At 43.9% G+C, this 15,690-nt stretch overlaps 1 protein-coding gene across 1 annotated transcript in view; it reads left to right on the top strand.

The window, feature by feature from the left end:
* The window catches only part of LOC144699540 (dynein axonemal heavy chain 17-like), a 785,608-nt gene that overhangs the window by 716,409 nt on the left and 53,509 nt on the right, over positions 1-15,690 (top strand). Inside the window, 1 exon segment of the mRNA XM_078570587.1 lies at positions 3,914-4,107. Coding sequence (XP_078426713.1) covers positions 3,914-4,107 — 194 coding nt within the window.

A 15,690-nucleotide genomic window follows, 5' to 3' on the forward strand; every position in this document is an offset into this window, starting at 1 on the left:
TGTGCACAGATCTGAACAGACTATACACAACGGATGCCTTCAAGCAAGAATGACCATCTGGTATCCAGTCAGCAACATATACATTAGATAATTGACAAACCAAAACATGACGCTGCATGACGAGATGAAGAGAAGTGAATACATGTTTCACACGTCAATCTCATGGAAAACAGACTGTCTGAAATGTTTGCCAAAATTGAAATTATCTGTCCTAAGAAAGTTGGTATCTATTCGTTATTGGCCAAGATTTGACACAGGGGCAAGTGCCAACATACTACCCCTGCAAACTTTAAAAGACATGTATCTACAGATGTGGAGGGCCATGTCAAAACATCCTACTGCACAACTTTTCAGTGTACGATGGTTCACTAATTCCATGCGCAGGATCCATAGTCCTGGAGTGCAAGTACAATCAATCATCTGGGTGCCACAGATCTTCTACATCGTGGAGACTAAAGGCCCGGTGATCGCAAGTCGACCGGCATGCCATGACCTCACATTAGTGATAATCCATGGAATAGTCAGACTTCATACAGCAGATCAACCTCAGAAAGTATTCCTATCACCTCAGTTCATGACCTAACATTTAAATACCAGAATGTTTCAACAACATTGGCAGTTTCAAGGGAGCTGCAATGTTACACTTGCAGTAGAATGCAAATACTATCAGCTACAAGAAGAAACCATGAAAGATTCTACACTACCGAAACTGTGAAAAACTATCATCAAATGATGGCCTGATTCAATTCAGCATGTCCACAAACACGTGAGACCATTTTGGCCTTACCGGGATGAGCTAGGCATTTCCTGAGGAGTCATTTTTAAAGTCAGACAGGCCATAATACTGGAATCTTTGCAGCCTGATGTTGTTCTTCAACTTCATTACTCACATATAAGCATATATCAGATGGGAAGTATCGCAAGAGAGGCAGTCTATTGGTTGGGTATGAATAATGACATTGAATTCATCATCAAAAAGTGCGAAGCATGTCAAGATCATGCCAATTCAGCATAAAGAACCACTGATTCCACATGAAGTTCCTACCCACACTTGGTCCAAAATCACATCTGACCTCTTTCATGCCCATGGCAGACTTCATTGTCATCGTCGACCACTTTGCCAAGTACCCCATTATTCAACAATTGCATAATACGTCAAGCACCATTGTGACGCGCACTCTACCTGCTATTTTCTGCTTATTTGGTATGCCGAGAGAGATCATTATGAATAACGGTCTGCAATTTATTGGTAAACCATGGTATGAGAAGTGGAATATTGATCATACTACTTCTTCTCCTCATTACCCTACATCTAATGGCCTAGCTGAGTGAATTACTTGCTCAGTGAAATCCCTAATTCTCAAATGTAGACAAACCAAACAAGATCTACACATTGCAATGTTACATTTAAGAGAAACACCTTTAAGTGCAACTATTCCATCACCGGCAGAGCTCATGTCTGGTAAACCAGTGCATGCCAATTTAGCAACTCTTACTCACTCTATTCTCTCAGAATCTAGAGAGCAACTTTTGAAACTGCAAGAGAAGATGACCAAAGTATACGATAAAAATACAGGTACAGAATTGCCAAGTTTACAGTTGGAACAACAAGTTCATATCCAGCATCTCATGGAAGGTACATGGCAATCAACCAATGTGACAAGGATTTGTTCAGAACCAAGGTCCTATGAAGTCATTACATACAAAGGCACAACGGTGAGGCGTAGCCAAGGACAAATCAGATCCAATCAAGCTCCTCAACCACTGTGTGGTCCTATTCAATCAAGGACAAGATTCCAAATGCAACCAGGAAGGACAACCTGATAAATCACTGTGAGCAATTAAAGAAACTTCCAAACAAGGTTACCATTACAAGATTTGGGGGTATCAACAGATTACCTCTATGCTTTGGAGACTCATAGATTCATCAGTTCTATACACTTCTGTGATGGTAACTAAACATGGACATGTATTGTAAATAGTTATGCTTCTTTGGAAGGGGGAAAATACCTTTGTAAAGAAAGAGGGATGTTGTAATATGCATTTAAGGGATTATAACATGACATCACTAGGATGGAAGTGTATCATGTGACCATGTTTTAATTTCACTTTGGCTTATAAGCAGAGCACACAACTCTGCTGCTGTTGTCTTCAAGTTTATGCCTCTGTATATCTTTTCACATGTGCCTAGAATTCGGAAATGAACCCACACGTGTGTACCCAATCCTTTGAGTGATTGGTGCTTTTATATAATTATAAAACACATGACAGCCTCTACCCTTTAGTGTACATGTGTAAGTAGTTCTACTTGTTAATGAAGACTTACAGTTAACCTACTGAAGACTTCTTTAAGAGACACTGTTCTGTAGCCAACACTCTCAACAAGTCATGCTCTAATTAAAGCAAGTTCAAAGGACTGAATGGCCTACTCCTACTTCTATGTTCCTATCTGCCAGCCACAGCATTCTACTGAAGGAAATTTTTTTTAAAAATAATCCCACAAGGCAATATTAATGAACTGATGAGGCCTTCCATCTAATTGAAGGAGTGAATCCTTTTGCTTGTACATTTTATCCAGCAATAGATTCATTCTGCAGATATTGGCCTTATAGATTTATTTTGCAACACATCTGTAGTACATTCTCTTCACATGATTAAATTCTGTTCTTCAGGAAATAATTGGAGCAACAAAACTCTTAAACGAATAGCTAAACCATGTCATTTTGCAGTTAACTAGACAAGAAGGAAATGTTTGCACATATCCATAAAACATTTTTTTCAATGAAGGGTATGATGGTCTGTCACTCCATGGACATACAACAACATTTAGCTATTATAAAAAATGTCACAGATCCCCTATATTGATAAATTCGCAAATAGCTGCACTGTTTCACACTCCTGATCTCGATGTTCCAAAGGACTCTGTATGATAAGCATTTATTTCCAAGGGAATGTCCCTAGACCTACTTGATTTTTTTACATGCATTTCTCCTAACTGGTGTAGAGTTCAACATCAGTATTGTGCACTTGGTGCATTTATTTGCCGTTTACCGCCACAGTTCGCAGTGTTTGACCGGAACGAAAGCGCTTTTAGATTCCAACAAAGTTGGCGCTACAGGCTTGAATTTCCTTTCCTGACTCCATAAGGCCAGAATGGGTCTTCTGCCTGCTGCCTCAACCCTGTAATAGGGGTTCAATTGTTGTTATATATTCATAGGCAGGCATCCGACATTATCCATACCAGCAAAAGCCTGCTAGCTCCCCCAGGAAAATGCAGATGATCTGCAGTGTAACTGCTAAAGCTGCACCTGAAAAGGCATGGGGCCAGGGTAGAAGGAGTTCAAAGAAGCAGTTAGCTCAGGCTTATAGGTGAAGATGAAGGTAGATGTTTGGGGCCAAATTAGAGGAAAAGAAGATCACTATAAAGCCCTCTCCCAGCATTCTCACAGTTTGGGGCCTTTCTACTGCTATTCACAAGGCTTCACCTGGCAGTCCCAAGGAGTTTTAAGAAGAGGTGCAGATGGAAAGAAAGTTAACTGGAAATCTGGCTATGCCTCCTTGCCAGCATTTGCATGCAGTGGAGAGGAAAGGGCAGACAGTGACAGTTTCAGCAGGGGGGAAAGTAAAATCAAGATTGGGGAGATGAGACAGTGGCAAGGCTCACCGTCTGACCTACTGTTGAGGCCACTTTGCCATATCATATATGGGACAGGTAAATGGGGGATTTCCAGACCTACGTTTCTCTGAAATGCTAATGCATGAAAGTAAAGCAAACCATTAATTGTGTCCGTTTAATGTGCTGTTGACAAATGAAAATGTTATTTTATATTTGTCATGCAAATGTGCATTTGGTTGGAAATCTTATATATATATATATTTGTATATGTATAATTCTCTGAATTTTACTTCAAAGGTCTTGGCAGAAATGGAACAGTTTAAGAATCTAGACAGTGATATAGAAGGTTCAGCCAACCGTTGGAAGAAAATTGTGGAGTCAGAAGCTCCAGAGAAGGAGAAATTGCCACAAGAATGGAAAAATAAAGGACCAATGGAGAAACTGTGCATGATGCGATGTATGAGACCAGACAGAATGACATATGCTGTTAGGTGCTGTATCATAGTCTGATGGTGTATCGTTGCAAAATGCACAGTAACTTGAAAATAAGTATTCATGTTAGTGAAGGATGCCCAGTGGGTAACTTTGAAAAATGTTTATTGTTCAAGTAAAGAAGATTATGTCCTCAGTTGTTATTTAGAATTTCCCTTTCTGACTCCAAAGGGTCAGAATGCGTCTTCTGCCTGCTGTTCCAACCTCACCATGACCCCAGTCATGGGGATTGGATTGATGCTATATATTCATGGCAGGCTCCCTTAGAGGTGAGGTGAGTGTGGCATCAAGCAGCCCCAGCAAAACTGAAGTCAAAGGGGAAAGACTCTCCACTGGTTGGAGTCATGCCTAGCACAAAGGAAGATGGTTGTGGTTGTTGAAGGTCAATCATCTCAGTCACAGGACATCACTGCAAGAATTCTTTAGGGTAATGTCCTAGGCCCAGCCATGTTCAGCTGCTTCATCAATGACCATCTCTCCATCATAAGGTCAGAAGTGGGGATGTTCGCTGATGATTACACAATATTCAGTACCATTCACGACTCCTCAGATACTGAGCACCAATAAGCTGCCTCAGCTAATTGTAACAACCGTACCTCATTTTCATGCCTACAGGCATATTCACGACCAAGCCATTTGGGAATTTTGGTGGGAAGCAGGTTCCCATTGTTACAATCAGTAAAGTCCAAGGCAACATCTGGGATCAGGGAACAGACCCAGGCACAAGGTAAGTGACTTTGAGGCCTCTTGGTGGAGAATCACAGTCTTGGGGTGTCGGATGACCTCGGCTGGAGAGACCCAAACTTTCCATGTGGGGAAGAGCACTCTGCTCATCCTTGCCCGTAATGAAACCTGTATTTTTTATATATATATTGGCCTTAGGCCTCTTCTGCCCTTAATTCCTATTCCAGCAGGTTAGGTCTGGCAGGAAGCTACCACTATCACCCTGTTCAGGAGCGGGATGCTCCCCCCACCAATGTACTAGGTGCAGGAGTCGACATGAAAAATGGCATGGCAGGTTTTCACGCCATATTGTCCCCTCCCCACCTCATTGATTCTTTTTTATTCATTCATGGGATGTGGGCTTCGCTGGCTGGGCCAACATTTATTGTCCATCCCTACTTGCCCTCAAGAAGGTGGTGGTGGACCACAGTGCTGTTAGGAAGGGAGTTCCAGGATTTTGACCCAGCTACCTCGAAGGAACAGCGATATATTTCCAAGTCAGGATGGAGAGTGACTTGGAGGGGAACTTCCAGGTGGTGGTGTTCCCATCTATCTGCTGCCCTTGTCCTTCTAGGTGGTATTGGTCGTGGGTTTGGAAGGTGCTGTCTCAGGAGCCTTGGTGAATTCCTAAAGTGCATCTTGTAGATGGTACACACTGATACTACTGTGCGTTGCTGGTGGAGGGAGTGAATGTTTGTGGATGTGGTGCCAATCAAGGGGATTGCTTTGTCCTGGATGGTGTCCAGCTTCTTCAGTGTTGTCGGAACTGCACTCATCCAGGCAAGTCGGGAGTATTCCATCACACTCCTGACTTGTGCCTTGTAGATGGTGGACAGGCTTTGGGGAATCAGGAGGCAAGTTATTCATCGCACAGTTCCTGCTCTTGTAACCACAGTATTTATATGGCTAGTCCAGTTCAGTTTTTGGTCTATGGTAACCCCCAGGATGTTGATAGTAAGGGATTCAGTGATGGTAATGCCATTGAACATCAAGGGGCGATGGTTGGATTCTCTCTTGTTGGAGATGGTCATTGCCTGACACTTGTGTGAAGCGAATGTTACTTGCCGCTTGTCAGCCCAAGCCTGGATATTGTCCAGGTCTTGCTGCATTTGGACATGGACTGCTTCAGTATCTGAGGAGTCGCGAATGATGCTGAACATTGTGCAATCATCAGCGAACATCCCCACTTCTGACCTTATGATGGAAGGAAGGTCATTGATGAAGCAGCTGAAGATGGTTGGGTCTAGGATATGACCCTGAGGAACTCCTGCACTGATGTCCTGGAGCTGAGGTGACTGACCTCCAACAACCACAACCATCTTCCTTTGTGCTAGGTATGACTCCAACCGGCGGAGAGTTTCCCCCCTGATTCCCATTGACCCCAGTTTTGCTAGGACTCCTTGATGCCACACTCAGTCAAGTGCTGCCTTGAATGTCAAAGGCAGTCACTCTCATCTCACCTTGGGAGTTCAGCTCTTTTGTCCATGTTTGAACCATGCGCACACATGAAACATGCTGGGTCACTGGTGGGTGGCCTCTGATTCACCCAACCCACCACCAGCTCACCGCTTCCTCACTCACTCACATGCCATATTTAAAGTGCAGGCGCAGAGAACCTTCTCAATGTTGGCATCCCAGGACTGCTCCACTGAAGACATGACCCTAAACCCAAGAAGACGACAGCCCCCACATTCAGTGATGCCTCACTGGAGTGCCTGCTGGATGCAGTCAAGGCCTGCTGCCATGTCCTCTAGCCCCGCTCTGGCTGCAGGAGGTCCAGCAAGGTGATCAATCAGGCTTGAGAGGCAGTAGCAGTGGTGGTCAGTGCCAACGCGGTCCAGAAGAGGTTAGCCACCCAGTGCAGGAAGAGGATGAATGATCTCATCCGTTCCACTAGGGTAAGCCAGCCACTCTCAACTCTCACAATTACAAGCCCATCACACATTCAGACATATGCTGCCGAGGGTTCATCATCTTTCAAAGGATCAGGACAATGCGGCCTGATGTGTAATTACTCACTCTCATATTTAAGTACATAGGTGAAATGAGAGGAATTGCAATGCTGGTGCTCATGCTAGCCCATGATGAAGGGCTCTTGCCCAAGAGGGTACTGACTACAATTCATCATCTTCCTGGTGGCTATCAGGGCCTCACGTACAAGCCTGCCTCGTCTGGCCTGTGCTGTGGCCTCTTCTCCTGCAGACTCGGCTTCCTCGAACTTATCCTCATCTCCTTCGAGGTCCACTCATCAGAGGAGATGTGTAGCTCCTCCATCTCGCCATCTGGCAAGTCCTCCCCCCTTTGCAGTGCCAGGTTGGGCAGCACACAGCAAGCCACAATGATCTGTGAGACCCTCTGGGGACTATACAGGAGTACTCCGCTAGATCTGTCCAGGCATCAGAATCGCATCTTTAAGACCCCTATGGTGTGCTCCACCAATGCTTGGCTAGCGACATGAGTCTCATTGTACCTTCTCTTTGCAGGAGTCTGAGGCTGCCGAATGGGCAGGTACCCTATGTCACTGAGGAGCCAGCCCTGGATTCTGTTTGGCCCCTCAAAGGTGCCCAGGAAGGGTGATCTGCTCAAGATGTGTGAGTTGTGGACATTTCCTGGGTATCTGGCACAAACCTGCATGATCGGTTTCTTGTGGTCACAGGCCAACTGTACATTGAGCGATTGGTAGCCTTTCTGGTTTACGTATTGCAGTGCCTGTTGCCAGGGAGCTTTTAAAGCCACATGAGTGTAATTAATGGCACCCTGCACCTATGGGAATCCGCCAATCTCAGCAATGCCCAATGCTCGGGTGTTCTGTCTTGCTTGATCTCTGTCAAAGCTGACATAATTGTGGGCCTTTGCAAAAAGGGCATCTGTGAGCTCATGAATGCATATATATGTGGGCCCCTTCTTCTGTGTGAGGCCACTTGCCCCCACCCCCCACCACTTCCCCAGTGCAAGCTTAGCCCTGCATCCCATAAAAAACCACCCCACCTTACCACTGGTCTGGCAGGTAGAGACTTATCTGTGACAATTCCCTGAAAGCGACATGGTGCTGCCTGCGAAACCTGACGCTGATTCCCATGAGCGCTGCATGATGCAAGGTAGACAAACTAGCCTTGAAGTGAGGAGGGAAGTGCAGCTCACCAGGTGCATGTCGCTTATATCATTGTTAACCATATTATTCTAATTGCATGCTGACACCCCGGATGATCTAGTGCGGGGGGGATGATTCTGGCAAGGAGATCTCATTGAAATAATGTTCCCGATGTTCCGTGGCGAGAAACACAGCCCACCATTGACAGCTGAAGCACACAATCCCGAACTGGTTTTACGACGCCAGAAAACCTACTCCTGGCCTTCTCGCGATATTTTCTGCTCCTGTCTGCCATGGCGCCCGCCGCGAACGGGAGTGGAAAATCCTGGCCCAGGTCTCAGATTAAAGTAGTCTTAATGGGCCCCCATAAATATCTGCATTTTTATGCGATTTATAAATATCTGCATATTACATCAACTTGAGTGTGCTCCAATTGTTAGGGAGGAGATAAAATCTAGGCCTATGGTTCACAAATTATATATTTGCAAGGTATGTAAGACTGATTTCCTCATCTGGGATAACCACTTTATATTACAACATTGTTACATAATCTAATTCTGGCATTCCTAATCAAAAGAGATTTTGATTTAAAAATATTGTAATATCATAAGTATGATTGTCAATTGAATATTTTCAAAAAACAATTTTTCTCTCCCACTGCTTTTGAGGAAATCTTTAAAGGTTTTTCCGTTATTTTTTCTGTTTGGTGGTCTTTTCTTGCTTATGTTGCCACCCAGAGTCCTGTTAGAGTTGGAAGGCAATAATTTTTGGCATCCAAGGCTACACTCATCGATGATAAAAGTACTGCAATCGTCCGCCCACTTTTTTGATCATTGTGGAAAATGTGGAAGAGCAGCAGGGCACGAAGCATGTTAGACCATAAGACGTAGGAGCAGAAGTGGGCCATTTGGCCCATCGAGTCTGCTCTGCCATTCCATGGGATCATGGCTGATATGATAATCCTCAACTCCACTTTCCTGTCTTTTCCCTATAACCCTTGATTCCCTTACTGATTAAAAATCTGTCTATCTCAGCCTTGAACATGCTTAACGACCCAACCACTACAGCCCTCTGCAGTAAAGAATTCCATAGATTCACTACCTCTGAGAGAAGTAATTCTTCCTCATCTCTGTCTTAAATGGGCGACCCTTACTCCGAGATTATGCCCTCTGGTTCTAGACTCTCCCACAAGGGGAAACAACCTCTCAGCATCTACCCTCTCAAGTCCCCTAAGAATCTTATATGTTTCAATAAGGTCGCCTCTCATTCTTCTACCAGTGCTGACCTCGGTGCATTGGCATGCTAGCCGCTATCACCTCAGACTGAAGGTGGACAGACTCCTCCATCATACGTTGCAATCTGAGGAATGCAGCTGACATCCCTTCCTGTTGTTCCCGTGATTGTCGCTGCAGCTCTAGCAACTGATTTAGGACCTAGTCCTGAGGCTTGTCATCAGACTTGAACTCAGCAGAACCGTGGCCCCCAGTAGTTCTCCGAGTGCCAGCAATCTCAGATGTCCCTGTCTCTGCCCACTGTGGAGCAGTTTGTGCACTGCGCTCACCAGACTGTGACCCAGAGACTGCACTAGAACCACGTCCGGCCAAGGTGTGTGTCTCTGTGCTGATGGAGGGTGTGGGTGAGTGCTGTTTAGGGTCCTCAAAGGTGCTGTCCTCAGGTTCCTTATCTGAGGTGCCATCAAGGCTGAAGCTTAGCACCTGGCTGGTTGAGGGCCTCAGGTGCCTGGTAGAGGTGTCTATGAAAGAAAGTAGAGATAATTAGTGCATGGCAGCCAAATAAAAAAACAGGACAGTGCACTCACAGTAGCATTGAGTGAGGGATGAGCTGGTGCAGAATCCTCACATGTGACCTCACCGTCACCATAGGCATGGCCCACGACCTCTCTGGCCAGCTCAGTGGCACGATTTTCAAAGGGAGTGAGAACCTTGAGTTCCTGCACTCCACAGTGTCTGGGACCTCTCCCTTTTATTGTGTGTGAGCTTGTCCTGCATGAAAACAGATGGAGAGAGTGTGAGCAAGACACATGCCAGGGCTGATGATAACGATAAAAACAAAAAGCAAAATACTGCAGATGCTGAAAATCTGAAACAAAAACAGAAAATGCTGGAAAAACTCAGCAGGTCTAACAGCATCTGTGGAGAGAAAAACAGAGTTAACGCTTCAAGTCCTTATGACTCTTCTAGTCATAAAAGTGTCTGGGTCACAATCTGGTGAGCACAGTGCACAAACTGCTCCACAGCGGGCGGAGGCAGGGACATCCAAGATTGCTGTCATATGGACTCAAAATGTTAACTCTGTTTTCTCTCAGATGCTGTTAGACCTACTGAGTTTTTCCAGCATTTTCTGATGATAATGATGCCTGGCAGAGGAGATGAGGCCAGATGGAGACGTGAAAGTGTGTGTGAGACTTCACTTTGGGAGCCCAATTTCAATAGTTTAGAACCTCATTATAAGCCCTGCTCACCAGAATCATTCCCCCACGCTGGATCATCTGGGCATGTGGCATTTCACAACTGCACATAAGCGACATGCACCGGGGAGCTGCACTTCACTTGGGACTTCGAGGTTTGTTTGCCTACCTTGCTTCGGGCGGCACTTGCGATCATCAGCACCAGGCTTAGCAGGCAGCACTACATCACTTTTAGGCGGGCTCATGGGCAGGTCTCTACCTACCAGATCAGCCATAAGGTGGGGGTGGCTTTTCAATGGCTGCAGGGCTAGTGCTTGCCTGGGGAAGGGGGAGAGCTGGCCTTAGGCAAGGGAAGAGGTGCAGCGTGATGGCTATACTGGGAAATGGGGGTATTCCAGGGTGTGTTGGAGGCACATATTGATCTGTGCAAGATGGTGTGGGTTGAGGAGGCAGCCTCCAGAGAAGATAAAGCCAAATGGAGATGCAAGGGTGTGTGTGAGAGAGTAAGTGATGTCCCTTGAACTGGCAGTGAGTGAGAGCTCTGTGATTGTGTGATGGGCTTTTGAGTGTGTGAGTTGAGAGTGATGAGATGGTTGACTTATGGCATGGATGAGATCATTCATCCTTTTGCACTGGGTGGCTGACCTCTTGTGGGCAGCGTTAGCACTGACCACTGCTGCGACTGCCTCTCAAGCCAGAGTGATGAGGCTGGTGGACCTCCTGGGGCCATCACGGGGATAGGGGACATGGTGGTGGGCCTCCACTGCATCCAGCAGGTGTTCGAGGGAGGGGTCACTGAACTTGGGGCTGCTGTCTCCTTCCCTTCTTGGGCCATCAGTGGTATCTGTAGCAGTCCTGGGCTGGAGAGATTGAGAAAGCTGTGCATGGGTGCCGTTTAAATATGGCGCCTGGAGTGAGGAACCGGTTAGTTGACAGCTGGGTGGGTGAATCAGATGCCGCCCACCAGCGATCCGACATGTTTCCCGTGCGTGCGTAATTAATGAGGTAGGAAGCAGATGATACAGCGCAAACACCCGTGTGGCCAGCAGGAAAAGTGCCGTTTTTCACGCCCCGTCCTGCACTTATCGGAATGGGGGGGAGATTTTGCCCATTAACTCCTTTTTTTCTCCACAGCTGCTGCTGATCTGCTCAGTATTCCCAGCATTTTCTGTTTTTATTTCAGATTTCCAGCATCTGCATTATTTTGCTTTTGGCTTGTTACTTTGTATTGCTTTTTACAATGGTTTAAGTTTATTTTCTAAATATTATCAACGTTTTAGAATTTGATTTAAGGTCATTTTAATAGTTGTAGACACTGCCAAATCTCAATCTTCGTAATGGAGTGTTGTTTCAGCTTTTTTAGTGCTATTTCATTGATATGCGAGATAAGCCAATAACCATGCATTCCACAAGGTTTCTGATTTGTTACTAACATCACTGCACCATCAACAATCCACATTCCAGCTATCTGAGTATTGTGCAATGTTGATGATGAGCTAAAAAATCTAATTAATGGCTTTCGCCACCAAAGTTGCCATTGCAGCAATTTCAGGCCCGTCATGTAATGACATTAGTGGATGGCAAATGTGGAGCAGGGAGACTCTAGTCTCATCATAACTAGTGAGCATCTTTGCCACCTGTGTGCAGAAGTGTAAAATATACCCTATACCATAGCCTTTCTAATATAGATATAGCTGAAAGAGCTAGAAGGTAATAGCATTGTAGTTTTCTATGTGCAGTTATATTCCATGATTGTTGAGGAATTTAGGATCAGGAGTAGGCCATACAGCCCGTTGAGCCTGTTCCATTATTCAATGAGATCATGTCTGACCTATATCATAACTCCATCCACCTCCCCACCACCCCAACCCTCCACCGCCCTTTGCCTCCGTGTCCAATTAATACACTAAGTAGCAAAAATCTACTCTCAGATTTTAAGTTATTAATTGTGCTAGCATCTTTAGCTTTTTACGGAAGAGAGTTCACACACTTACCACTCTTTGCATAAGTGTTTCTTAACTTCTCTCCTGAATGGTCTGACTCTGATTTTAAAATTATGTCCCCATATATTAAACTCAAATGCCCATGGGAAGAAGTCTCTATCCACCTGATCAATTCCTTTCAAAACCCTAAAAATCTCAATAAAATCACCCTTTAAACTTTCTATGTTCCAGGGAATGTAAGCCTAGTTTATGTAATCTTTCCTCATTACCTTACTGTTGGAGGTCTGATACCACCTGATCAATCTGGACAACATTCCTTCTAAAGCCAGTATATCCTTTCTAAGGTACGATGCCCAGAATTGTACTCCAGATGTTGTCAAACCAGGGCTTTGCAGCAAAATTCCACCCCTTGATATTCTAGCCCTCTAGCTATAAAGGCTAACATTTTCTTCACCCTTTTGATTATTTTTTGGACCTGACTACTATATTTTGGTGGTCTATGTACAAAGACTCCTAAATCTCTTTGGACCTCCACTGTTCCTAACTCTTCATCCTTTAAAAAATATTAGGAATAGGCTTAAGGGGCTGAATGGTCTACTCTTATTTCAATGTTCAATTGGATGCCATTAGTATTATTGCTTTGCCATTTTCTTTATTGATAGAATAAATCAACATGACCCTGTTTCACCATCCAATCAGATAATGGATCATGTGTATTTTGCTCCATAGCTCTTGATAACATAGGAACATAGGAGCATAGGAGGAGTAGGTCATTCGGCCCCTTGAGCCTGCTCCGCCATTTAACTAGATCATAGCTAGGTTTCTACCTCAATGCCATCTTCCTGCACTATACTCGTATCCCTTGATGTCATTGGTGTCTAGAAATCTATTGGCCTCTGCTTTGAGCATACTCAATGACTGGGCTTCCATAGCCCTCTGGGGTAGAGAATTCCAAAGATTCACTACCTTCTAACTGAAGAAATTCGTCCTCATCGCGGTCCTAAATGGTTTGCCTCTTATTCTGAAACTCTGTACCCTGATTCTAGACCTCCCAACCAGGGGAATCGAGGTCCTAAATGGTTTGCCTCTTATTCTGAAACTGTGTACCCTGATTCTAGACCTCCCAGCCAGGGGAAACATTCTATGTAAGAATTCTGTATAAGAATTTTGTACACCTTAATGAGATTACATCTCATTCTTCTAAACTCTAGAGAATACAGGCTGTCTCCTTAATATTTCCTCATAGGAAAATCGCACCATTCCAGGTATTAGTCTGGTAAACCTTCATTGCACTTTCTCTATGGCCAATATATCCTTCCTTAGGTAAGGAAACCAAAACTGCACACAGTACTCCAGGTGTGGTCACGCCAAGGCTCTATACAGCTGCAGCAAGAGATCTGTACACAAATCTTCTTGAAATAAAGGCTAACATACCATTTGCCTTCCTAATTGCTTGTTGCACCTACATGTTAGCTTTCAGTGACTTATGAACAAGTCCACCCAGTTGCCTTTGGGCATCAACACTTCTCAAACTCTGCCCATTTAAGAAATACTCTGCATTTCTGTTTTTCCTACATGTTAGCTTTCAGTGACTTATGAACAAGTCCACCCAGTTGCCTTTGGGCATCAACACTTCTCAAACTCTGCCCATTTAAGAAATACTCTGCATTTCTGTTTTTCCTACCAAAGCGAATAACTTAACATTTTTCCACACGATATATTCTATTTGCTATGTTCTTGCCCATTCACTTAGTTTGTCTAAATCTCTTTGAAGCCTCTTTGCATCCTTCTCACAACTCACATTCCCACCAACTTTTGGGTCATCAGTAAACTTGGAAATATTACATTTGGTCCCCATATCCAAATCATTGATAAATATTGTGAATAGCTGGGGCCCAAGCACTGATCCTTGCCATATCTCACTAGTCAAAGCCTGCCAGCCTGAGGTTGATCCCTTTATCCTTAATCTGTTTCTATCCATTAACCAATCCTCAATCCATGCCAATATATTTCTCCCAATCCCATAAACTCTAATTTTGCTTACCAACCACCTGTGTGGGATCTTATTGAAAGCCTTCTAAAAATTCAAATACACCGCATCCACTGGTACTCCCTTATCTATTCTATTAATAAAATCCTAAAAAAAACTCCAACAGGTTTGTCAAACACAATTTCCCTTTCATAAATCCATGTTGACTCTACCAAATCTCACCATTATTTTCTAAGTGCCCAGTTATCACATCCTATAGAATAGTATCTAGCATTTTCCCTGCTACTGATGTCAGGCTAACAGGTCAGTAGTTCCCTATTTTCTCTCTCCCTCCTTTCTTAAATAGTGGGGTTACATTTGCTACCTTCCAATCTGCAGGCACTATTCCAGAATCTATAGAATTTTGAAAGATGATCACCAATGCATCCATTCTCTCTATAGCCACCTCTTTCAATGTTCTGGGATGTAGAGAATCAGGTCCAGGGGACTTATCAACTTTCAGCCCTATTAATTTCTTCAGCAGTTCTTTTTTACTAATACTAATTTCTTTCAGATCCTCAATTTCACTAGTCCCTTGGTTCCCCAAAATTTCTGGGAGGTTTTTTGTCTCTTCTTCCATGAAAACTGACACAAAGTGCTTGTTTAGTTTCTCTGTCATTTCCTTGTTACCCATTATACATTCCCCATTCTCTGCCTGTAACAGGCCCACATTTGCCTTTACTAACCTGTTCCTTTTCACATATCATGGAATCTTTTACAGTACATTTTTATTTGCTAGTTTAATTTCATATTCTATTTTCTCTTTATTTATCAATTTCTTGGTTCTCCTTTGCTGAATTTTAAAATGCTCCCAATCCTTAGGCTTTGGGCAACTTTAAATACCTTTTCCTTTCATCTGATTGAATCCTTAACTTCTCTTAAACAAAAATAAAAATACCTGGAAAAACTCAGCAGGTCTGACAGCACCTGCAGTCTGCGGAGAGGAACACAGTTAACGTTTCGAGTCCGTATGACTCTTCTTAACTTCTCTTGTTAGCCACGGTTGGATCATCTTTCCCGCTGGCTTGTTGTACCTTCAAGGAATGTAAATTTGTTGCAAACCTTTAATGCTAGCCATTGCCTGTCTACCATCATACTTTTTAATGTAGTTCCCCAATCCACCTAACCCAACTAGCACCTTTCATACTTTTGTAGTTTCCTTTGTATAGATTAAAGACCCTAGTTTCGGATTGAACTGCATCACTTTCAAACTTCATATAAAATTCTACCATATTATAGTCACTCTTCCCTAAAGGCTCCTTTACAATGAGATTATTAATTAGCCCTTTCTTATTGCACAATACTAGATGTAAAATAATGCGTTCTCTAGTTGGTTCCTCACCATATTGTTCTGGACAACCATTGCGT

Source organism: Cetorhinus maximus, chromosome 24 (assembly GCF_964194155.1).
Source record: "Cetorhinus maximus chromosome 24, sCetMax3.hap1.1, whole genome shotgun sequence".
Lineage (NCBI taxonomy): Eukaryota > Metazoa > Chordata > Chondrichthyes > Lamniformes > Cetorhinidae > Cetorhinus > Cetorhinus maximus.